The sequence below is a fragment of the Orcinus orca genome, chromosome 15, assembly GCF_937001465.1.
Source record: "Orcinus orca chromosome 15, mOrcOrc1.1, whole genome shotgun sequence".
In the NCBI taxonomy this organism is placed as follows: domain Eukaryota; kingdom Metazoa; phylum Chordata; class Mammalia; order Artiodactyla; family Delphinidae; genus Orcinus; species Orcinus orca.
The window spans coordinates 81,877,090-81,902,227 of NC_064573.1; the positions used below are offsets into that span (position 1 = coordinate 81,877,090).

General features: G+C 57.9%; 1 protein-coding gene across 1 annotated transcript; it reads left to right on the top strand.

Annotated features, from left to right (window-relative positions):
• The first annotated feature begins 33 nt into the window (after positions 1-33).
• SETD1B (SET domain containing 1B, histone lysine methyltransferase) lies at positions 34-23,772 on the top strand. The gene is given in 18 exon segments (XM_012535559.3): positions 34-268; positions 765-952; positions 1,206-1,304; positions 1,938-2,208; positions 4,325-4,437; positions 5,644-6,882; positions 10,481-10,675; positions 10,677-11,309; positions 11,765-12,026; positions 12,113-12,450; positions 12,538-12,643; positions 13,181-13,654; positions 15,016-16,275; positions 17,142-17,308; positions 18,449-18,580; positions 18,667-18,786; positions 18,866-19,003; positions 21,094-23,772. Coding segments are annotated over 17 exon segments (5,895 nt in total). The 5' UTR covers positions 34-268; positions 765-778; the 3' UTR covers positions 21,268-23,772.
• The last annotated feature ends 1,366 nt before the right edge of the window (positions 23,773-25,138 follow it).

Sequence of the window (25,138 nt, forward strand, 5' to 3'; positions counted from 1 at the left end):
GAGGAAGAGGAGGAGGGTGAGCGCTCGGGTCGGGCTCCTTAGCGGTGTATTGTGGGATGTGCGGCTACTGGGAGCCGAGCCTCCGCCGCCAGCCGCCTCCCGGGCAGCAGCAGCAGCAGCAGAGGCGGCGGCAGCAGCTCCGGGCCCGGCAGCCGCGGCGGCGGCGCTCCCCCCTCCCGGCCCCCAGTCCGGCCGCCCCGGCCTCGGTTCCCGCGGGGGACACCATGTACTGGCTGGCGGCGCAGGGAGGCCGGCGCCCGGCGGGGATGTAAGCGCGGCTCGGGGAGGGAGAGGCCGCTGCCGGCAGCCGGGCGGCCCGAGCCCCCAGCCCCCAGCCCCGGCCCCGGCCCCCGCTCCGGCCGAGCGGGCGGGCGGGCGGGCGGCGCCAGGCCTGCCGCGAGCCCCGCGCCCGAGCCGGGCGGAGCGAGCGAGCTAGCGCCACGCCGGGCGGCCGGGCGGGTACCATGGGCCGGAGCCCGGGTCCTCCGGGTGCCCCGGGCCCCGCCAGTCTGCACCAAGGACCCCCGGGAGCCCCTCGCAGCCGCCCCGAGATGGTGGCCGAGCGGGCGGGCGCCTAATTCTCCGGAAGGGTTATTCTCTCGCTCCATTCTTATTTTGGGGGGAGCCAGCGAGACAGCTCCTTTTGGGGCGCGCTGGTAAGGTGGGAGGGGGTGGGGGCTGGACGATTTGATTCCTTCGCGTGTGTGTAGAAGCGGCCGCCGCCGCCACCGCGGCGGAGACGACAACAACTTGCTCGTTTTCAGGTTGGGTTAACGGCATGGAGAACAGTCACCCCCACCACCACCACCACCAGCAGCCCCCGCCGCAGCCCGGCCCTTCGGGCGAGAGGAGGAACCACCATTGGAGAAGTTACAAGTTGATGATTGACCCGGCTTTGAAAAAGGGGCATCATAAACTGTACCGCTACGATGGGCAGCATTTCAGCCTGGCGGTGAGTAGCCGGCGCGCCTCCCCGCCGCCCGCACCCACCCTCCGAGCCGTGGCGAGGAGGGTGGGGGCGGAAGGGTCCGATCGGCCCGGGGACCCCCCTCCTGACCACCCGGCCAACTGTCAGCCGGGTCCGTAGTCCTGGAGTTTGACAAGTGCCTGGAGAAGGGCGGGGGGGGGGGGGGGCTTGCCCCTGTCCCTGGGGAGTTGGACCAGGCCACCCATTACGTCCCCCCCCCACCGCTTCCTCCCCACAGATGTCCAGCAACCGCCCGGTGGAAATTGTCGAAGATCCCCGGGTCGTCGGGATCTGGACCAAAAACAAGGAGCTGGAGCTGTCGGTGCCCAAATTCAAAGTAGGGCCCCTCCCCCCTGCCCCGCGCCCCTGACCCCCCTCCCCAAGCCCCGAATTCGAAAATAACGCCAGTCTTGACCGAGCCCAGCCGGATTCTGAGTTCCCGCCGTCCGGGGCCTGGGAAGTTTTGGCGGGGAGGGGGAGATGGCAAAGAGAGGGGTGTCCCCTCTCGGCTACTGTAAACAGAATAACACTCGGTGAAACTGTAATCAAGGCGCTGATACAGTATCCTGCCCGCCCAGCTGGGGGCTCCGGGTCCCCACCTGGCTCCTGCCAGCCCAAGGGCTCGGCCCTGGGACCCGCCCCCCTTCCCAGCCTTGTGGCTTTAGGGGTACAACTTCCTAGCCCAAGGGGTCGCCCCTGCGCTGGCAGCAGGGAGAGGAGGATAGAGTAGGGGGTGGGGAAAGAGAAACTGTTTCTTTTTCCCCTTTCCTTTCGAACCCAGAGGACTTCCACGTTCCAAACGATTTAATCCTCCGCTTCCCGGGCCCGCCCGCGTGCATTTTTTTTTTCCAAAAAAAAATTTTTTATTTTTTACCTTTCATTGTTTTCAAAGGGCGGGCGAGTGGGGAATTTTGTGTTTTCCATTCGGTTTCAGTGTTCTCAACCTCCCTTCCCCCTCGTCCCCTGCCAGATCGATGAGTTCTATGTGGGCCCGGTGCCTCCGAAGCAGGTGACATTTGCCAAGCTGAATGATAACATCCGTGAAAACTTCCTGAGGGACATGTGCAAGAAGTATGGGGAGGTGGAGGAGGTGGAGATTTTGTACAATCCCAAGACCAAGAAGCACTTGGGCATCGCCAAAGTGGTCTTTGCCACGGTCAGGGGAGCCAAGGAGGCGGTTCAGCACTTGCACAGCACTTCGGTCATGGGCAATATCATCCACGTGGAGCTGGACACCAAAGGTGAGTGGAGGCCCGCTCAGGACAGCCATCGCGGAGTAGCCACAGGACCTGTCAGTGTGACCCCTTCCTCTCCCAGAGCCCCTCTTGCAGTGTTGGGGAGCCCCTCACTCTTCCTTAGGTGCCCCCTACAACCTTTTCTTTTGCCCCCTCCTGAGGGTAGAGTCACGTGGAGCCAAATGTGTTGTCTGTTGCTAGGAGACAAGCTGTAATTTACCAAATGTGCCGGTCCTTGGCCACTGAACCCCAAGGGACCACCCGGAGGCTTCCCCACCGCTGACACCCCCTCGGGCCCCGCGCGGAGCCCTGGTGGCCTGGGTTTAGGCAGTCCCCAGTGTTGCCGTCTGTGTTAGGAGAGAAAGCAGGGTTCGTTTATTTGTGGTGGGGGCGCTGACGGAGAGCCACTAGAACGCCTTTAAATATCCAAAGAGTACGTCCCTCCACTAAAAAGAGAGTCCTCCAGGGATCTGGAGTGCCCCTCCCCCACAGGCCGCCCCTTCCCCTTGGAAGTGGGAACCAATCTGGGCCCAGAGTGTGGTTTCATTGATAATGCTCCGGTTGGAGCTGGGCGGGCTGCTCCCGGTGCTCTAGGGTTGACACTGTCTTCCCTCCTCTCTCTTAAAGAGACAGCACCACCTCCCAAGCAGCGGAATCCCGCTCTTTGCTCACCGAGCCTCTGAGCGGCTGCTGGGAGAGCCGGGCTGGGGAAGCCATACCTCCCACCCTCAGGGTCCTGGGAGGCTTCTCCTCCGTGCTGGCTGGGGGGCTGGCAGGACTCTAGGGCCTCCCCTAAAGTTTGCCTGTGACCTCTCTAGAGAAGTTCGTACCAATACAGAAGAAAGTGCCCGGTGCTCTGAGGCCCAGCCAGCCCTGTGACTGGGCAGGGACTGTTGGGTCCAGAGCCCCTGGGACGTCCCCTGGGAGACCCTGCATGGGAGGGTTTAGGTGAGTGGCTTCCAAGGGTTTCGTGAGCACGGGGTTTAGGGGCAACCCGGGCACACCAAACCCAAGACTGGAAAATGTAATCCTTTCTTTTTCGCCTTTAATAATGAGCACATATTGACTGTCTCTAAGACCTTGCTTGGGGATGCGGAGGGATACTGCTTCTGGGTGGGCACAGTTATCCTATAAACTCTTGCCAAACTTGTGCCTAATTCTGAGGTTCCTCAGGGCACAAGCCAGGTTCCTGTTCCAGTCACAGCGCCCTTCACCCCCCTTCTCTAGTTTCTCAAGTCTGTTGGGGAGACCCCTTGGGTGGTTGCAGGCTGACCTCTCCCTGAGAATCAAATGTAGAGCCCCTCTCCCATCACATGCCCATTTTAAGGAGTAGTCAGCCCTCACCAAAATTTCATTTCTGCAAAAAAAAAGAAAAAAGAAAAAAAGAAAAGGTCCTTAGAGACTGCCACCAAGTTTGTATTTCAAGAAAGAGACCGGTAAAGAGTAGCTCAAGGAATGCGTCTCCTTTGCATATGTAAGCAGCTGCCTCAGAGGGCTCTATAAATATAGATAATCTGGCCCCCTGGTCTATAGAGGCCTCTCTCTGCCAGGGGGTGGGGCTGGGGTGGAGGGTTACCAGAGTGGCTCAGTGGGCCGGGGGAGGACCTTGTGGAGTTCACAGTAACGCAGTACTAGAGTGCATTTTACAAACTCTGACAGGCACCTGAGAGAGTTAACAACAAAACTGTCACTCCTGTGTCACTGGGTTTCCTCTTCACTTGCTACAAGGCCCTGGATGTTAAGTGGGAAGGTGAGAGGATGGGGATTACCCCTTTCTTTGGTGGCATGGCCCAGGTGACAGGAAGGGGCTTTGTGTTGGGGCTGGCATTTCTGTATTTGGGGGAGTCCCAGCGCCACGAGGCATTAAATTCTGAATCTCAGGATCAGAAAAATCATACAGTTTAGGAGCTTCATTGAACAGATCGGACTCCGGAGTGAGGTACAAAGAGAGAGAAGTGGGAACTTGGTCAGGGTCACTTAGCTTCCCTAAGCCTGGGGTCCCAGGCACAGGGGCCCCAGGCACAGGGGCCCCAGGCACAGGGGCCCTACAAGGATGCCCACCTGTGCGGGCTGCCCCATCCTGGAGCCTCACTGAGTCCTCCCTCCCTTGCCTTTTCCACAGGGGAAACCCGCATGCGGTTCTACGAACTGTTGGTCACGGGCCGATACACACCCCAAACCCTCCCAGTGGGCGAGCTGGATGCTGTCTCTCCAATCGTGAATGAGACCCTGCAGGTGGGTTTATGGCTGTCAGTCCTTTCCCCGCCTCCCCACCCCATCACCAGCTCCCTTGATGTGGCTGGCCCCCACCCTACTTCACCATCTCCAGTGTCAGACACCAGGAAAGGAGCCTGGCTGTGCCCACCAAGGCTTCCAGCAGGGGGTCTGAAAGCCCTGTTTGCCAAAGCTGTCCTCTGGCACGGCCCCCAGCCCTCTCTCTGCACACGCTGGGATTCCCATCCCAGAGATCCAGAGTCCGTGTGCTTTCCACGTTAATGCTGAAACACTGCTGTGTCCAGGGTCCTAGTCTCTGGTGTCCCGTGCACCCCTCTACCCCTGCCCCCAGAAAGCCGAGTTCAAGTCCCTCCTTCCAGAGCAAGATGGATTCCTTCCCCACCCACCGCCTCCCAGGACCTCACCTGGACCACCATCTCACGGGGAGGTTCTCATCCCAGCTCCTACCCCAGCATCAACCCAGCCACCCTCTGGAATAGCTTTTCCAGAGTGAACAGTCTTTGCTTACTTGCTGGTCAGCTGTTTATCAGGCACTTTACGTGTTACACTATTTTTTTTTTCTTTTCCGGTATGCGGGCCTCTCACTGTTGTGGCCTCTCCCGTTGCGGAGCACAGGCTCCAGACGCGCAGGCCCAGCGGCCATGGCTCACGGGCCCAGCCGCTCCACGGCATGTGGGATCCTCCCGGACCGGGGCACGAACCTGTGTCCCCTGCATCGGCAGGCGGACTCTCAACCACTGTGCCACCAGGGAAGCCCTACGTGTTACACTATTTAAACCCTAAAACATCAAGAAGTTGGAGGGACAAGGCCCTTGGCCACCCCCTCACTTCCAAGACCATCGTCTGCTATCTCTACCTGGAAGGTCTTTGATATCTGACAGCCTGGGGCAGGAAGGAAATCCCAGTTCACACCAAGATGTCAGGGTCTTATCTTTACTCTGCTTTAGGGATTAGGAAAAACCCTCAAGGTTCTCTGAGGATAATTGGCTACCCCAAGATTAGAGAAGGTGAGGACCATCCAGACACTCCTCTTAAATCTCCCCCCTTCCCTCTGCCACCGCTGCTTCCGTTCACTATGCTGCAGCTCTAGAGTGACCAGTTTGGCTCCGAGCTCCCCGGTAGCTGGAGTGAGAGGGGAAAACAGTCCCATTCTATTGCATGTTTTCCCCCCAGTGATCTCAGACCTGTCTCTCTCTCTCTCTCAAGCTGTCAGATGCCCTGAAGCGCCTCAAAGATGGTGGCCTGTCTGCAGGCTGTGGCTCTGGCTCATCCTCTGTCACCCCCAATAGTGGTGGGACACCCTTCTCCCAGGACACTGCTTATTCCAGCTGCCGCTTGGACACGCCCAACTCCTACGGACAGGGCACACCGCTCACGCCGCGCCTGGGCACCCCCTTCTCGCAGGACTCCAGCTACTCCAGCCGCCAGCCCACGCCCTCCTACCTCTTCAGCCAGGACCCCACAGTGACCTTCAAGGCTCGGCGCCACGAGAGCAAGTTCACGGACGCCTACAACCGCCGCCACGAGCATCATTATGTCCACAACTCTTCTGCAGTCACCGCAGTGGCAGGGGCCACAGCCACCTTCAGGGGCTCCGTGGACCTCCCATTCGGGGCAGTCAGCAGCAGTGGGGGCGGCAGTGGCCCTCCATTCAAGGCCCAGCCACAGGATTCAGCCACGTTTGCCCACACTCCACCGCCTACCCAAGCAGCCTCCGCTCCTGGAGTCACATTCAAGTCGGCTTTCTCTCCATATCAGACTCCTGTACCCCCTTTCCCCCCGCCCCCTGAGGAGCCCGCTGCCGCAACCCCCTTTGGGGCCCGTGACAGTGGGGAGTTCCGGAGAGTACCTGTGCCCCCGCCCCTGCCGCCCACTGAGCCCCTGACAAAGGAGAAGCCAGGCACGCCACCTGGACCCCCGCCCCCTGATGCCAACAGCATGGAGCTGGGCAGCCGGCCGACCTTCGGCTGGAGCCCTGAGCCCTGTGACAGTCCTGGTACGCCCACGCTGGAGTCGTCGCCTGCAGGGCCCGAGAAGCCCCACGACAGCCTGGACTCACGGATCGAGATGCTGCTGAAGGAGCAGCGCACCAAGCTGCCCTTCCTTCGGGAGCAGGACTCAGACACCGAGCTGCAGATGGAGGGCAGCCCTATCTCCTCCTCCTCCTCCCAGCTCTCCCCACTGGCCCCCTTTGGCGCTAACTCTCAGCCTGGCTTTCGAGGCCCCACACCACCCTCCTCACGCCCATCCAGCACCGGCCTGGAGGACATCAGTCCCACACCACTGCCCGACTCAGATGAGGATGATGAGCTTGACCTGGGCCTGGGGCCCCGGCCCCCACCCGAGCCAGGCCCCCCAGACCCTACCGGTCTTCTGGGTCAGACAACTGAGATGGCCTTGGACCTGGCTGGAGACAGGACCCCCACCTCAGAGAAGATGGATGAGGTACCATGGTGTCTGTCCATCTCTGTCTGGGATTGGTTTTGTCTGTCTTGTGGCTCCCTCTTTCCTCCTTGAAACATTCTCCCCGTCGGATAACTAGCTAAGACACAGAAGCAGCAGGGCTAGGGCAGCCAAAATAACAGATCACAAATAAAAAGAGAATGAAAAGAGGATACGAAAAGCACCAGGGGCTATGACTGAGCAGCTGGTTTGCTCTGAGCTCCCTAGCAGCTTTGGTGAAAAGGGAAACATGACCTAGATCTGTTGCTCTCCTTGCTAGGTATGGGAAGTCAAGACCTTTTTCTGGGGATAAATTCTGACTTGAGCTTCTTTGGTTGGAGTTTGCTGAGATCCCAGAGAGGTGGACTGTGGTGATGGTTTGGGGCCTCCTTCTCTGTTGGGAGGCTGGGACCTGATCGGGACTGGTCCTGACACTCAGGCAGATTTGGGAAGAGGGATCAGCCAGAGTGTTCTGCTGAGCTAGGTCAGGTGGCAGCTCTGGAGCACTGTCTCCTAGAACCTGGTGCCCTCTGAAGAGATGGGAAACCATGGTGGGCAGGGAGGACATTGAAATGTTCCTCCTCCCTCTCCCCCTGCGTCCAGGACTGAAGGAGTTAAGGGCTAGCGCGGGGGAGGGCCACAGCCAGAACCAGGCTGAGTTGACCACCCCCCACCCTCTGCCCACCCAGAGATCCTCCTCTGGGGTCTCACTGCAGCCTGAGGGTTGGGGTGGGTGCTGCTGCATGCCACATTCCCTTGGGGGAGGATTCCGTCATCTTCCTTGGCTCTGCTCCTACCCCCTCCTGGTCCAGGCACCTGCCCTGGCCCTCCTGGCCTGGCAGGCATGAACAGCAGGAGCTCAGACACAGCTCTTCGCCCCCCGTGGGCGGTAGGGAGGAGGGTCCCTCCTCCCCGAGTCCTTTGATTAGGCCGATGTGGCCGCCTCAGGGAAGAACAGAGAGGAACTTGGCTTGCCTGGGAGGGGATTGCAGGTGGCTGGGGCTCCTGGGGGCCTCCAGGCTGTTCTGGGGAAGTGGTTTCTGGCGCTAAGGGGTTCAGGCAGGGAGAGCTGACAGGTGTGCAGAGGTGGGGGGGCTGCTGGCCCTGCTGCCATCCTCCCTTCTTCCCTCCCTCTCCTGCCGGAGGTTAGGGGATGTTTATTTAACCATGCTCACTGGCTGATCCAGGGCCGGGAAGCCCAGAGGAGCCAGAGGGAATGAGCTTTCCCACGGTGTCACTGTAGGAAAGGGGAGACTGAGGCCCAGAGAGCTGGGGTCGGGGATGCCCCGGGACATCAGCCCAGGGAAGCCCGGGAGTACTGATAACCTCCAAGATGGCCCTCGGGAGCCCCCTGCTGACAGTCGGGAGAGCAGCTCCCGGGTTCCTCCGGCCTGAACCCGAGGGAATCCCAGCCTAGGCTGACCACATGGGAGAGCAGCACAGGGGGACACTCCCTTTCTTCACAGAGGCTGATAGTTAAAAGTTCCGGCTCCAGTCCTTAAGTCTTGAGCCCCACCCCTGTCACTTACTGGTCATGTGGCCTTAGGGAAGTTACTTTCCCTGCCTGAGTCTCAGTTTCGTCATCTGTGAAATGGGATAGTGAGAGTAGCTGCCTCACACTAATCTCGGCTTAAGTGAGGTGCCACCTGGGAAGCTCCAGGCACGGCTGGAGCTGATGCCGAATATTCAGCCGCCAGTTCCCGCCGGTTCTCTGCCCCCCGCCCCCGGACGCGGGAGGGGCGGAGGGAGGGGCAGGGCCGCGGGCTGGGCTGGATCAGGGTCTCCTTGTGATTGGCTGGCAGCCGTGGCGGCGTTAACCCTATGCGTGCTGCGCCTGCCTTGCTGGGCGCTGTCCAGGACTGATCTGGCGCTGTCCCTGAGAATCAGGCTGAGCCTGCCAGTGCCTCCCTCGGCATGTGTGTGGGTCCCTGAGAGGCAGAGTGTGTGTGTCTGTAGAGGGGACAGAGCAAAAGCGAGGGCTTTCTTCTGCCTTAGGTTTGCTTTTCCTCTTCTCTCTCCCCCGCCCCCCATTTCCCTTTGAAGCCTCCCTCACCTGTACGTCTGACCTCTGACCTTACAGCCTGCACAGACCCTGCCCCCTCAGCCTTCAAATGCACTCCCTGGCAACCTACAAAGGCTCTGTCTTCCCAGCCACGTTCATCCAGGCCAGGGCCTGAGCCCCCTTCTCGCCTTGGGTCCTGACACGAGAGCCTGGGGGTAGCCCATCCCTCCTCGCCCTACCCCTGCTTTGCCTTCTTGCTCCACCTCTACCTTGTGGACCCCGTGCCCCGCTCCAGTTCCAGGCCTCTGCATCCACCCCCCCAAAGCCCCATGTCTGAATGAAAAGAAGTCCTTTCCCGTTTCACAGACAGGTCATGCTCGACTCCTCCCATTCACGTGGTGCCACGGTCCTGGATTCCCACAACAACCCCCTGACGCCTCGCTCAGCAGGCACCCTGGGCTCGCATCCCAGCCCTCTTTCTGACTGGCTGGGCCTCTTGGGCCAGTGATTTATGTATAGCTCTCTGAGTGTGTTTCCTCACCTGTCAAAAGGGATTGGACTAGAGCCCTACGTTGTGAGGTTAGGGTGCAGATGAGAAATACGAGATATTATGTGCTGACAACGCTCAGCCCCACTGCGGCCCGTACTAAGACTATATGAAAAGAGTAACTAAGGAAAAACGTAAAGACATACCTCCTATTCGTGCACCCTCACTACTGCTAAACGCCGCTGCTGCTCGTGTCACCTTCTCTGCCAGGCCCTCTCTGCCACAGTGAAGATTACAGGCCAACTGGGAACAAAGGCTAGTGAGACACTTCCTGGTTCAAATCCGGGCTCCATCTCTTAGTGGTTGTGTGGCCTGGGCAAGTTACTTAAGCTCTCAAGTGTTCCAACTTCCTCATCACTAAAACTGGTGATAACAGACCTACTTTACAGGGTTGTTCTGAGGATTAACTGAGTTAAGGTACGTAAAGTGCTTAGAAAGGTGCCTGGCCTGTAGAAAAGGCTAGAGAAGTTTTAACTATTAGTATTATCTTCTCTGAATTGAAACAGAGTCTCTCAAATTGAAACAGAATCTTTTTCCCTCTTCACACCTCACTCCCCTTCCCAGCTTTCTTTTTCTCCATGAAGGACTATATATTTCACATTCCTCCTAGTTATCCTTTGCCTTGTCCCTCCAGAAGTTCAGCTCCAAGACAGCAATAATTTCGTCTGTCTTGTTCACCACTGTGTTCCTAGCACCTGGAACAGTGCCTGCTACACAGCAGGTGCTGAGCAAATGTTTGTTGAATGAATGAATGAGTGAATCTGCATGATAACCCCGTGAGGCAGGTACTGTGGTGCTCATCATGCAGATGGGGAGACTGAGGCTTAGAGAGATTAAACGACTTGCTTGAGGCCACGTGGCTGGCAAGGGAGGGGACCAGGATCAGAGCTGCGGAAGCCACGTTGCTCTCTCAGTCTTGTAGGAAGCCACGTTGCTCTCTCTGTCTTGTAGAAGGCTTCTTCTCTGACCTGCGGGTGTTCAGCAGGGGCATCTGGGAGCCTGCTGGGCCACCCGGGCTCACCCTCACCTCTCTCTCCTTGCTCTCCCTGTAGGGGCAGCAGTCCTCGGGGGAGGACATGGAGATCTCAGATGATGAGATGCCCTCGGCCCCCATCACCAGCGCTGACTGCCCCAAGCCCATGGTGGTGACCCCCGGGACGGGGGCTGTGGCAGCTCCCTCTGTGCTGGCCCCGACCTTGCCGTTGCCCCCGCCTCCTGGCTTCCCACCACTGCCCCCGCCCCCGCCGCCCCCCCCCGCCCCAGCCTGGCTTCCCCATGCCCCCTCCTCTGCCCCCGCCACCGCCCCCACCGCCCCCAGCCCACCCCGCTGTGACAGTGCCCCCGCCACCGCTGCCAGCACCACCGCCCGGTGTCCCACCCCCGCCCATTCTGCCGCCGCTGCCGCCCTTCCCACCGGGGCTGTTTCCCGTGATGCAGGTGGACATGAGCCATGTGCTGGGCGGCCAGTGGGGCGGCATGCCCATGTCCTTCCAGATGCAGACGCAAATGCTGAGCCGTCTGATGACGGGCCAGGGCGCTTGCCCCTACCCGCCCTTCATGGCCGCCGCAGCCGCAGCCGCCTCCGCTGGGCTGCAGTTCGTCAACCTGCCGCCCTACCGGGGCCCCTTCTCCCTTAGCAACACTGGCCCTGGCCGCGGGCAGCCCTGGCCACCCCTGCCCAAGTTTGACCCGTCAGTGCCACCACCAGGCTACGTGCCACGCCAGGAGGACCCGCACAAGGCCACGGTGGATGGTGTCCTGCTGGTGGTGCTCAAAGAGCTCAAGGCCATCATGAAGCGGGACCTGAACCGCAAGATGGTGGAGGTGGTGGCCTTCCGGGCCTTCGACGAGTGGTGGGACAAGAAGGAGCGGATGGCCAAGGTGGGTGGGCGGCGCGGCCCTGCAGGGGGGCGGGCGGCAGAGACCCGGCCAGGCAGCCTCTCTCCTACCCAGGCACGTACTGGAAACACCGCCACCCAGACCCCCAAAGCAGGATAGTGTGAGTGTTATTTTGTGAAAGCGGTGTGTCGATGACACAGGTGTGTACTTACAATGCGTTCCTTTTGGGTTCCAACCTCCAAAGCGCGAGGTCCCCTGCTCCGGTGCGGGCAGCTGTAGTAGCCGCTTTGCAGGTGAGGAAGCCGAGGGTCAGGGAGGCAGAGTGGGGCCCTGGGGGCGTCCTGAGTAGTCGGCACAAAATGAGGTAGGTTCCAGGAAAGGAAGTGCCCAGTTACCACGTGGCTGTCACTGTTGAGAGGACGGCAGGCTGCTCAGGGGACAGGGCTGGTGGCAGCGCCGTAACCATGGTCACCTCCCCCTCCTCTCTTGTACCCCAGGCCTCGCTGACCCCGGTGAAGTCCGGTGAGCACAAGGACGAAGACAGGCCGAAGCCCAAGGACCGCATCGCCTCCTGCCTGCTGGAGTCGTGGGGCAAGGGCGAGGGCCTGGGCTACGAGGGCCTGGGCCTGAGCATTGGGCTGCGCGGGGCCATCCGCCTGCCCTCCTTCAAGGTCAAGAGGAAAGAGCCGCCGGACACCGCCTCGTCTGGCGACCAGAAGCGGTTGCGACCCTCAGCCTCCGTGGATGAGGAGGATGAAGGTTTGCGCCCCTCCGCTCGCCGGGTGCTGGGGTCTCCTCCTCTCCCGCGCCCCTGGCCCAGCTCTGACAGCCCTCCTTCCCCACAGAGTCTGAGCGGGAGCGGGACCGCGACATGGCGGATGCCCCCTGTGAGCTCGCCAAGCGGGACCCCAAGGGCGTGGGTGTGCGGCGGCGGCCAGCCCGGCCCCTGGAGCTGGACAGTGGCGGGGAGGAGGACGAGAAGGAGTCGCTGTCGGTGTCCTCATCGTCGTCGGCGTCCTCGTCCTCGGAGTCCGCGACAACCTCGCCCTCATCCTCAGCCTCCGACAAGGAGGAGCGAGAAAGCGCGGAGGAGGAGGGGGAGGGGGAGGAGGAGGAGGGGGAGGAGGAGGAAGGCCCCAGGAGCCAGATCTCCTCCTCCTCGACCTCATCCCTGTCCGATAAGGTACCGTTCGGGCTGGGGAGGCCTGGGGTGCTGGGCCAGGGGAGGGGTCCCTTCGGCTCACCTTTCCTCCGTCCCTCCCCCCCCCAGGATGACGATGATGAAGACAGCGATGACAGGGACGAGTCTGAGAATGACGACGAGGACGCAGCCCTGTCGGAGATGAGTGAGAAGGAAGAAGGGGACTCAGATGGAGGTGAGCGGGGCTCCCGGCCCAGCCCGGGGTCCCTCTGCAGAGCGCAGAGCCCGTGCAATAGTCAGCTATACTCTGGGGGCAGATCTCTTGACTTTGAAGTGTGAACTCAGTAAAGCACAAACAGGGCATGCCCTATGATTCCTTTCCCGTGAAGTGTCCAGAAGGGGTCAATCCAGAGAGACAGAAAGCAGACTAGTGGTCGCTGGGGTTAGGGAACGGTGGATAGACGGGTGATCGCTAAAGGGAACGGGCTTCTTCTAGACAAGGGCTAGTTATCCACATTGTGAATATACTGAATACCACTGTATCGTTTACTTTAAGACGGTTAGTTTTATGTTATGTGGATTTCACCTCAGTTTAAAAAAACGTGATGACTAGTTAGTACCGACACATGCACGCGCACGCGCACACACACACACACACACACTCCTGAGGGCTATGTTCAGCCCAGTGCCGCCAGTTGTGAGACGTTTGGTGAAGTACCTGGCTGGAGCACAGCAGATAATGACAGCGCCCCTGCCTGTGTCCCCCGCCCAGAGGAGACAGTGAGCATCGCCACCTCCAAGGCTGGAGCTGAGTCCTCCAGTGAGAGCTCTGAGTCTTCTGACTTCGAATCAAGCTCCGGGTCCTCCTCATCACCTTCCGAAGATGAAGAAGAACTGGCAGCAGGGGAGGAAGATGAGGCGGAAGGGGAGGAGGCAGCTGCAGAAGAAAGCGTGGCTCCCGCTGCCCCTGACGAGGACTTTGAGGACGTGGCCACAGGAGCACCCGCGACGGAGTCGCTGGTCCCAGAAGAGGAGGTGGACATCGAAGCTGAGGACGAAGCCTCCGAGGCGCGGACCCCGATGCTGGAAGAGCCTCCCTTGCCTGTGGGTGTCGAGGAGCTGGCTGGCTGCAAGGAGCCCCCCGACGAGCCAGGCCTGAACCAGGAAGGGGCCAGGTTGCTGTCTCCAGAGCCCCCTGCTGGAGAGATGGAGGCCCGGCCCCTGCCATCCCCGGAGCCCACCCCAGGTAACGCTTGCAGCCCCTGGGAGGGCGGTGGGCATGGAAGCAGGATGTCCTCACCGTGAGAATGAGCCCAGCCTCCTTGATACTAATCACTTCACCTTAACTAGTCAGTTTCCTCATCTGTAAAACGGGATCTGTGGACTGTGCTTCCCCTATGAGGTCATGTGGGAGGACAGAGTGAGATGACTTATGATGTGCCAGCATGGAGCCTGGCACCTGTTAGATCCCAGAGGGGTCTGCTGCTGTCACCATTCCTCTGTCAGTATTCCCCTGGGGTTTAGTCCTTGGACCATTAATTAGTCCCACGAGATGCTCCCAGGAGAGGGGGTGTGGGTGCAGGTGTATATGGTCATTTCCGTGACAGAAAGCAGCAGAGAAGGCCTCAGGGTGCTGGGCCAGTTGAGAAGAGGCCATGGACGCTGCCCCCTCCACCATCTTGGTGGAGCTGCACAAAGCATGTTAAAGGCTCTAACAACGCTGTCCAATGGAACTTTCTGCAGTGATAGAAACGTGCTGTCCAATAGAACTTTCTGCGGTGATAGAAACGTTCTCTCTCTGTCCTGTCCAATACTGTAGCCACTAGACACCGTGTTGCTAAGAGCAGTTGAAAGGTGGAGAGTGCCACTGTGGAACAGAATTTGTGACGTTGTCTCATTTTCATTAGTATAAACTTACATAGCCACATGTGGTTAGTTTGTACCGGTAATAGTCCTTGAGGAAAGAAACCCGTTGTATTTTGTTTAATTCTGTGTTATTTGGCTATAGAACCACAGGTCTTTGAATATTGTTAAACGTATTAATTGGGCCTCTATTGTCGTCCCCAGTACTGTTTTACGAACTGATAATACAACAGTGGACCAAACAGACAAAAATACCTGGGGCTTACACTCTGGGGCAGGGTGATGGATGACAGCAGATAAGTTAGAAAATGTATTCTGTGACAGTAGAGATAAATGCTAAGAGAAAACCTTACAGGCTCTGAAAAGTCCTGCAGCAAAGAGACTTGTTGGATTTTATTTGATAGAGCTCATTTTCTTGGTCCATGGGATGTTCCCGGTTCACAGGAACACCGTTCTAAAGACAGTGTCGAGGGCTACAACCATGTCTCCTGCATCTTTGATTTACTTCCACCAACATTTATCAGACACCTACTGTGTGCCTGACACTGGGCCGGGTGCTGAGAGGTCCTTGAGCGGCTTAGCTGGAGGGGGACAGTCCGTATACTCACAGAACCCCTAGGGACCCAGAGGGTATGAGTGCATACCCAGAGACGTGTCAAGTGCATAGTAGGGCAGCATAAGTAGGGTGCTGAGGGACATCTGAATCAAATAATAAAGGTCTGGTTTTTGCCCACCTCTCTGCAGAGAACAACCTGGAAGCGGAGCCTGCGCCCCCCGCGCTGCTCTCCTTACCCCTGCAGCCACCGTTGCCGCCCGCTCGACCACCCCGGCCACCCAGCCCACCACCAGAGCCCGAGACCCCAGACCTCCCGCTCCCAACAGTCCCTCTGGAGCCTCCCCATGAGGACCAGCCCCCACGTACTCCAGGCCTCTGTGGCAGCTTGGCCAAGTCGCAGAGCGCAGAGGCCGTGCCGGCCACACCGAGTGGGGAGCCCCTGCCGTCGGGGGGCAGCAGTGGCCTGCCCCTGAGCTCCCCGCAGCTGCCAGGCAGCCCCTTCTCCTACCCATCCCCATCCCCCGGCTTGAGCAGCGGGGGCCTCCCGAGGACACCTGGCCGGGACTTCAGCTTCACACCCACCTTCCCTGAGCCTGGTGGACCCCTGCTCCTGCCTGTCTGTCCCCTCCCAGCTGGCCGGCGTGATGACCGGTCTGGCCCCCTGGCCTCCCCTGTGCTCTTGGAGACAGGCCTGCCGCTCCCTCTGCCCTTGCCCTTGCCCCTGCCCTTGGCATTGCCCGTACCCGTCCTGCGGGCCCAGACTCGGGCCCCCACCCAGCTGCCACCCCTGCTGCCTGCTCCACTGGCCCCCTGCCCACCCCCCATCAAGAGGAAGCCGGGCCGGCCCCGGCGATCCCCGCCGGCTGTGCTCTCCTTGGATGGGCCCTTGGTCCGGGCGCCAGGAGGGCCCCCCCTGGGCAGGGACCTCCTGCTTCTGCCAGGCCAGCCACAGACCCCTGTCTTCCCCAGCACCCACGACCCCCGGACCGTGACCCTGGACTTCCGGAACGCGGGGATCCCGGCTCCCCCCCCACCCTTGCCCCCCCAGCCTCCTCCGCCCCCACCTCCGCCACCTGTTGAGCCCACCAAGCTGCCCTTTAAGGAGCTAGAGAACCAGTGGCCCTCTGAGGCCATCCCTCTGGGTCCCCGTGGGCGCGACGAGGTCACCGAGGAGTTCATGGACCTGGCCAAGGTGCGGGGGCCCTGGCGCCGGCCACCGAAGAAGCGCCACGAGGACCTGGTGGCCTCAGCCTCCCCCGAGCTCTCACCGCCGCAGCCCCTCTTTCGGCCCCGCTCAGAATTTGAGGAGATGACCATCCTGTATGACATTTGGAATGGCGGCATCGACGAGGAGGACATCCGCTTCCTGTGTGTCACCTACGAGCGTCTGCTGCAGCAGGACAACGGCATGGACTGGCTCAATGACACGCTCTGGGTCTACCATCCCTATATCCTGCCAGGCAGGGTGGGGGGGCTGCACCTCCCAGGATAGCGCACATCACTGTCACTTACGGAGCAGTGTCTATGCCGGCACCGTGCCAGGCTCTGTACAGAGTCATCACTGGCACTTTTAAACACTGCCCTCTGTGCCAGAATTGGCAGGTCTGGGGGCTAAATGTAACAATGTGATTGTACAACATGACAGAAGCAGGGGCTGACAGAAGGTTCACTCTCCCTGGCTCCCTCTCATCGCCTAATTTAATCTTCCCAACAGCCTAGTGAGGTAGGGGCTGCTATTATTCCCATTTTATATCTGAAGAAGCCGAGGCTCAGAGAGGTTAAGTTACCTGCCCGAAGTCACACAGCTATGAAGTAGCAGAGTAGAGATTTGAACCCAGGCAAATGTGGCTCCAGAATCTGCGTTCTCAGCCACGATGCCACGCCACAGTCGGTTGTTACCACAACCCTATGAAGTTGGCGCTGCTTTTATCCCTGTTGTACCAAATGAGTTTATTGAGTTTATTTACTGTGTGTCAGGAACTCTGCTAAGCAGCCTAAGCATCTGTAGTCATTCCACGGGGCATCGTCATCCCCAATTTGCATATGGGGAAACTGAGGCAGAGGGTGGTTTTAAAAAAAAAAAAAAACACCCAAGGCCATGCAGCTGGGTACCTGTCAGAGTTCTGACCACGGTGGAGTTGGCCAGTGGGCAGGTGCAGGGAAGTGGTGTAGGTGTGGGCCGTGGAGCTGGGCGTCCTCGGCCTCCTGCAGATGGGTCTGAGGGTGGAGAGCCCAGGCCCGGGAGGGCGGGTCTCCAGGCAGGACTGGGAGGGGCTCTCCGAGAATGTCCATGTGGCCCTTGACCCACACCCACCCACCAGCCTCTCTTCAGCTAAGAAGAAGAAACGGGACGACGGCATCCGGGAGCACGTGACAGGCTGCGCCCGCAGTGAGGGCTTCTACACCATCGACAAGAAGGACAAGCTCAGATACCTCAACAGCAGCCGCGCCAGCACCGACGAGCCCCCCACGGACACCCAGGTATGGCCATCGGGGCCTGGACACCCCGGAGCCTCCCGGGCTGCGCAGAGGGTGGGGCCCTCCTGGAGGGGGTGTCAGGCACCGGGAGCGGTTGTGGAGCCAGAGGGGCCGGTGCATGGAGCACGAAGCGTGCCACTCCCCTGGGTGCTCAAGTGTGAGAGGTGAGGTGAGGGGCGGGTAGGGGAGAGCCTCCGAAGGGTTTTAATCAGGGATACGAACAGAGTTGAGTTGCATTTCCAGAAGTTTCCTTCTTCTTGAAATTAAGGAAATAAATTGGGTAGGTTGGACATGGGGGGCCGTGTGGGAAAAAGAAGATGCATTTGAAAGACTCTCAGGAATATTCGAACATTAGAAGGTCAGATGGATGGGACTGGGGGGCCTGACTGGTTACAGGAGGCAGAATGGGGTGGGACGCTGCTGGGTCCGGCCTTGGGGACTGCGTAGCTGGATGCCAAGCACTGAGGTGAGAAGGAAGGTGGGACCCCCACTTTGGGATGGTTTGAGTTTCGGGGTTTGTGGAACATCCAGGTCGTGAGGTCTGGCGGACGGTTAGATATATGGGTACAGTAGAGAGCTTGGGAGAGGGACGTCTGGTCTGGGGACCTAAATTTGGGCATCATGAGGATGGAAATGTTAGCCAAAGGCCACAGCAGGGGTGAGCCGACCCGGGAGAACATCTGGAGGGGAGTGAAGCTCCAGGTGTCAATGGTGGGGACAGAGGAAGAGGGAGGCCAAGAGAGGGAAGGGATGCGAGGCTGCTGGGAAGAACCGTGATTTTGAATGAAGCCACGGGGTGTTAGGTAGACAGACACCCACCATCTCTGTCCAAAAAGCGGAGATGCTTTCAAATCTAGCTGAGAAGGGAAACGACAGCAAGAGTGAAGAGAACGCTGCGTCATCTTGTTTAAGATTAGAGGAACTTGATCACGTTCAGATTCCGACGGGAAGGACCCCGTAGAGGAGAGGTGGCTATTAGGAAGCTCGGAGCAAGGAAGCTGGGAAGCTAGGGCCACAGAGCTGACGGTGGGGTTGCCAAGGATGAGACGGGGATGCGGGTTCCCTGTGGCCAGCTCACCCAGGCGGCCGCGCCCCTCTCTGATCCGTCACCCGCCGTCCACATCCTTGTACCCATCCTCACAGGGCATGAGCATCCCAGCGCAGCCTCACGCCTCCACACGGGCCGGCTCGGAGCGGCGTTCCGAGCAGCGCCGCCTGTTGTCCTCCTTCACTGGCAGCTGTGACAGTGACCTGCTCAAGTTCAACCAGCTCAAGGTGAGGCTGGGCCCCACCTGGGGCGGCCGGGGCAGCCACAGAATCCGGAACCAGGGCTCTCACCCCCATCCCCTTCCCTCCCCCAGTTCCGGAAGAAAAAGCTCAAATTCTGCAAGAGTCACATTCACGACTGGGGCCTGTTCGCCATGGAGCCCATCGCAGCCGACGAGATGGTCATCGAGTACGTGGGCCAGAACATCCGCCAGGTAAGCGCTGCCGGCCAGGACAGGTGTCGGGGTGGGGCTGCGGCCAGTCCCGCCCAGACTGAGGCCTCTTCCTGGCCAGGTGATTGCGGACATGCGGGAGAAACGTTACGAGGACGAGGGCATCGGTAGCAGCTACATGTTCCGGGTGGACCACGACACCATCATTGACGCCACCAAGTGCGGCAACTTCGCGCGTTTCATCAACCACAGCTGCAACGTGAGTGCCCGGCTCAGGGCAGCCGCCCCTGCTGCTGTGCCGGGAGGACCCGCAACCGGAGGGCACAGGAACCGGCGCGGCCTCCTTCCCGAGCTCGGGGCCCACAAGGATAGCGGGGAGGGAGGTGGAGGTGTGAGGCCTTATCCAAGGAGCCGTTCTCCTCTGAGCTTCAGTTTTCTCATCTGCAAAATGCGCATAATGAGACCAGAGGTGCTCGTGACATGGTCCATACAGCTGGTATTAACAGAGTTCCTTCCCCGTGCTGGGCGTTTTCGATGCCTCTGGGGCATTGCTGGCCAGTAGAACTTTCGACAGTGACGGAAGTGCTCTGCATCCTTGCTGTCCACTGATATACACGTGTGGTGTTGAGCGCTTGAAACGTGGCTAGTGTGGCTAAAAAACTGAGTGTTTTTTTTTTTTGCGGTACGCGGGCCTCTCACCGCTGTGGCCTCTCCCGTTGCGGAGCACAGGCTCCGGACGCGCAGGCCCAGCCGGCCATGGCTCACGGGCCCAGCCGCTCCCCGGCATGTGGGATCCTCCCGGAGTGGGGCACGAACCCGTGTCCCCTGCATCGGCAGGCGGACTCTCAACCACTGCGCCACCAGGGAAGCCCCCAAAACTGAGTGTTTAATTTAACTTAAAGAGTCACACTCGGCTACTGACGGCTGACATGGCACAGGTCTGGGTGTGGAGGTGGGCGTTGATAACAAGGGTGGTCCTCTCGTGAATATAAGCACGGGGAGCTTCAAATGGAGGACAGGCACCCCTGGCTGTAGGTTCAGGTCTTGGCATCGCTACTTAGTGAGCGACTGTAGGCAGGTCACTTCATGTCTCGGTGCTTCAGTTTCCTAATCTGTAAAACTGGGATGATAACAGTCCCTCCTTGTAGGGTGTTGGGAGGACGAAGCGGGTTACCGAGGGCAGGCCTTCTGTGCAGATACAGCGGGCGCTCAGTACGTGCCAGCTCGCACGACTGTGACTTGATCATACCCTGGGGCCCGTAGGGACTTCGCTGTGCGTCTCCTGTGAGAGCTGAGGGGTAAGAGGGAATTACCTGGGTGCGGTCATGAGTGAGTGAGGTGAGGCCTGGGGCAAGGAGGGAGAACACCTGTTTGAGGGGCAGTGGGATGAGGTAGGGGGCAGAGGGCAGGGTGAGAGGATGAGGTTGGCGGGGTTGGTGGTGGCTGGGTCACTCAGCCTTGTAAGCAGAGCTGAGAACTTTCTCTAAAAGCCGAGGCCGGCTATTGCCCTGGGGTGACGGGATTTGCTGTCCCTTTGGAAACATTTCCCTGGCAGCTGGGTCAGGAGTTATTCCGAGTTCAGAGAGGCAGCGGGAGCCGCTGCAGTCCAGGCAAGTGATGACAGAATCAAGAGGCCCTTTGAGGCAGAAGCCGCTGGGCATGGTGGGCTGGATCCAGCACTGCTAGAGGGGAGGCGGGGGGCAGATGCTTGGGGGACTGGGTGCGTGGAATGGCCGCTCCCTAGGTCTGAGTTTACTGACTCAAAGTTGTCTCCTTGAGCTGCCAAAAGGTGGATATGGAGCAGCTAGTTGGATCTGGGGGCCTGGAGTGCAGGCAGGCAAACCTTTTCTGTAAAGGACCAGGTAGTAAGTATTTTTGGCCGTGTGGCCCAGACCATCTCATAGCAACTACTTAACTGCCATTGTAACAAAGGTAGCCATAGGCAATATGTAGTGAATGAGCGTGTGCCAATAAAACTTTATTTTCAAGAACAGGCAGCTGGGGGCCGGAGTTTGCTGACCCCTTCTCTAGAGCTCAGAAGTAGGGCCTGGGCTAGAAACATAAATTTGGGGATCACCTGCGGTATAAAAGTAAATTGGATATTTCCCTGCAAAATTTATTATTATGACAATCATGATTCTTATTTAATATCAGAGACAGGGGGCCCTGGTCCGCCAGATGGGGGAGCTGAGGCCTAGGGCAGGTGGCCAGTGGGCAGTGGGGTCATGGGGCCAGTACATCAGGCCTTGAGCACGGGGCTCGGTCGGGTTTGGGGGACTGTGGTCAGGGAGGGCCCGGGTGGGGTCCCAGGTGGGTCGGCTCACCCTCCCCCCCACATCCCACCCACAGCCCAACTGCTACGCCAAGGTCATCACCGTGGAGTCGCAGAAGAAGATCGTCATCTACTCGAAGCAGCACATCAATGTCAACGAGGAGATCACCTACGACTACAAGTTCCCCATCGAGGACGTCAAGATCCCCTGCCTCTGCGGCTCCGAGAACTGCCGGGGGACCCTCAACTAGGCCCGGTGCCTGGGGATGTCAGCCGCCCCCGGCGCCCGAGCGTGGACCCCTGGCCCCGGGGCCAGACCCCACCTCCCACCCCCATTTCAGGTGCTGTCCCTCTACCCAGCAGCCGTGCCAGGGCCTGGCGCCCCCAACACTACCCCCAGGACCCACCGCAGCTCCGGCCCCTCAGTGGGAAAGGGCTTCTCTGTCTCTCAGCCCATGTCTCTTTCATTTTTTTAAAGAAATGCTCCTTTCGGGACTTTGGTTTCCGGTGTAAATGTCTCCCCCCAACCCCCTACCTCCCCGGCGTCTCCCCTTCCTCCACCTCTTTCTCTCTGTCTTCTCTGTCCAGCCTTCCCTTCCCGGTCAGCCTCTTCCCATGAATGCTGCTACGTTGTTTTCGTCTTCTCATTCTTTTCTTCTTCTTCATGAGAAAAGACGCTTTAACCATTGAAATGTGAAGGCAGAATCAGAGAGTGGGGACCCCAGGAAGGGGCTGCGTGGTTTGATGGTGTGTCGGTCCACGTTCTGGAACCCTCCGGGCCCGGGCGCCGGGCCAGGTGCTGCAGAGGAGGGGGGTCGGGCCAGGCGGCTTTGACCTCAGAACACTACGGAAGGCCCGCTCTCTGCCGGCGGCGGACTCAGTGAGAAGACCCCCCTCTTTCCGACCCCCCTCCAGTCTCTTCCTTCCCCAGCAGCCTGGGGGTACCTTCCCCCCTCCCCCAGCAGACCCTGGTGGAGCCACGCTGGTCCCAGGCAGGAATTTCCCCTGGGGCTCTCCCTGCCACCCCACACCCCTCCACCCCCCAAATCTTGGGTTCAGTGTTTACTTTCTCATTCGAATGCCAGCGGGGGGGCGGGGGCTGGGGGGAGCTGGAAGGGTTGTGTTTACTTACCCTCTCCTGCCCTCACCTTCACCCCCAGGGGAGAGAAGCACCTCCCACCAGGGCAGGCGGGTCCTGAGTCCCGCCACTACGGGTGTCTGACCGAATGCCTGACCGAATGCGCGTGTGGCGTATTTTTGTTTGCTTATAAGCTTCACCCGCTCGCCCCCAGCCTGTAGCCTGACTCACCCTGCCAGCAAGCCCCTCGCCCCAAGAAGTCAAGAGCATATTTATTTTCAGAGTGAGAAGATGTATTTCTCCCAGAGAAAGAAAAATCTTGGAAAAGATTTAAAAACTCAGATCTACGTCTGACAGGTTTTTGGTTTTTTTTTAACCCTTGGCATCATCTTCTTTAGAGTTCCTTTCCATGGATTTTTTTTTTTCTTGTGCGTGTATAAAATCAAAACAAAGGGGGAAAAAATAGGTTTTTGAAGTTCAGAACAGATTTCTGTACATAGGCTGCCATAAAGGACTTTTTTTTCGGGAACATTGTTTCTTGTAGAAACATGTGGGAAGACTTTTTTGCTTATTTCTTTGTACTTCCAAAAAAAACCACACACACACACACACACACACACACACACACACACACACAAAAGCAAGTCCCCCGCACCCCAGAAAGCAAAGAAGGCATGTAAATAATTTATGGAAAGTGACTGTTGTGACCAGGAGTCATCCTCACCAAGACGGGAGAGCTCCCGGCGGGGCTGCCCCGACCCTGCAGATGCAGGCCCGGAGCCTCTGGTATCTCAGCTTGTGTCAAGCTTGTTATCATGTAAATTCTGTACAAAGAATTGTTATTTTTCTCTTTTTTTTTTTTTTTGTCGTTGGTGGTTTTGTTGTGTTTTTCTTTTTTTTTTTTTTTTTCAATTTCTTTACCCCATGCCCTCTCTGTTTGAGACTATGCCCACCGGTTTCAATCTTCATGAAATCGGTGGCATTAAGACACGGAGGGGGACCTGGGCACAGCGGCAACCTTCTCTTCCTTTTGCGGTTTTCTGCCTCATTGTGCAACTGAGGAAATATTTATTTTTCACATGAGGAAATGTGTAGTTTGTAGAGATGGCCGATTTAAGTTACTTCTGGAGCCCCCAAGGGGCTGTCTTCAGTCTGTCCCCTCCTCCCGTAAAAGAAGTGGGGCAGGGGTAATGTGAGGAAACCAGGGTCCAGGGTCCTGCCTCACCCCTCACTCTGGCCTCACCTTGCCCAACCAGCCTTCCCTACGGGCGAGCAAGGGCCTGGACCCTCCCTGTCCCCAGGAACCACCCCCGCCCCGTCCCACCCCTGAAATGGCTTGCAATAGCCAGAAATGTGTCAACTCATTTTTCTTTCAATGCCTTCATTTTCATTGAACAAACCTCTGCTTTTGAAGAATTGGGGGTTTCTGCTTTTTCTTTTTCTTGTCCCTGCCCCCCGCCGCCTCCCTCCTCCAGCAAAGAAGAGAACCCATAAGTTTTAGGGATGTTTGTGCATATAGATTCTCATCGTACGTAACTTGTTTTGAAGAGAAGTGTTTCCGTTGTGGGTGTGTCTTGCTGTAAATATTTGTTCATATTTTTGTGAATTCAATACTATGTACCATTGTATTATAGTAACTTTTATAAAGCAAACCATAAATATACTGACTTTTCTTACAGATACGCCATCTCCCTTGCTCTCCTCTCTCTTCTCCTCCTTCTTTCTTTCTGTTGGGGGCACACCCTGCTCGCTAAGGAGCGGGTGCTCCGGTAGTCAGGGGTAGGGGTGGAAGGAGCTAGGTGGGGTGTGGTACATTCAGACCATCTGCTTTTTTAAAAACCTATATATATTTTTCTTCCACTTTTATTGAGCTGTAATTGACATACAGCACTGTAAGACCAGCTGTTCTTAAACTCTAAGCCTGTAGGTGGATTCTTTGAACTGGGACAAGTTATAGTCAGACTAGACCTTCCACAGCTTTCAAGTTTTCCTTCTAGAACTCTTCTTAAAGCCTTAGGTATCTAACACTGCTAATGGTCTACAATTAAAGGAAACAAGATCAAATATCCTATTTCTATTACTAGAAGATCTTGGAAAGGTGGTACCTCAGAAATGATTAACACTAAGGGGACATCACTCCGGTCTGTGAGGCAGGAGGGGGCTGATAAAACAGTCACCAGTTGAGAAGAATTAAATGTATGCAGTGTTGTGGGTATTCCACAGGTTGTGTGCCCCATAGGTCTCAACTCTGCCTGATCCAGTGGTGGGGTAACTGAGGGACCCACGGAGAGTTTGTTAGAAGATGTCCACTTATCTTTGAGAAGGACAGGCTCAGAACCTCAGCAAAAAGCAGCGTGACTGAAAAGAAGTTCACTTCTTACTAAGGAAGCGCAAATTATACCATGATACCACTTCCCCTGTCAAGTGGCAGATACCAGTGTTGGTGAGCGCGGGGTGAGGGGCACTCACGCACCGTTAGTGGAAGCATTAGTTGCTGCAACCTTTAGGAGGAAAAATTACATGTTAATGATCAATATTTAAAATGCACATAAACTCTTGGCCCAAATGTTCCACTGTCAGGAATTGAACCTGAGAGCCACGAGCAGGCAAGGATACTGTACAAGGACGTTCTTTGCAACCTTACTTGCGAGCAAAGAAATGAAGGCAAGGGAGGTGTCTCATTGGTGGGCTGTTTTCTTGGAATTGTCCATCCAGACAGGTGGACACCACTAGAGTTGGATTCGTGGGAACAGAAAAGGAGTTGACAGGCAGGGCCAGAAAAGAGAAGGTAGGGGCAGCTGCTGGCCATGCGCTTATTCATTCAACCAATATTTATTGAGCACCTACTATGTGCCAGGTACTCCTCTAGGCACTGGGGCTACAGGAATGGAGAAAACATACTTCCTGTCTTCACAGTGATTGTGTCCTTGTGGGTGAGTCAGGCAAACACGAAGAATAAATGCTATGATAAGGAGAAAAATAGCTATGAGAAGTGGGTGTCAGTGGGAGAGAGGCGAAACTTTAAACAGGGTGGTCAGGGAAGC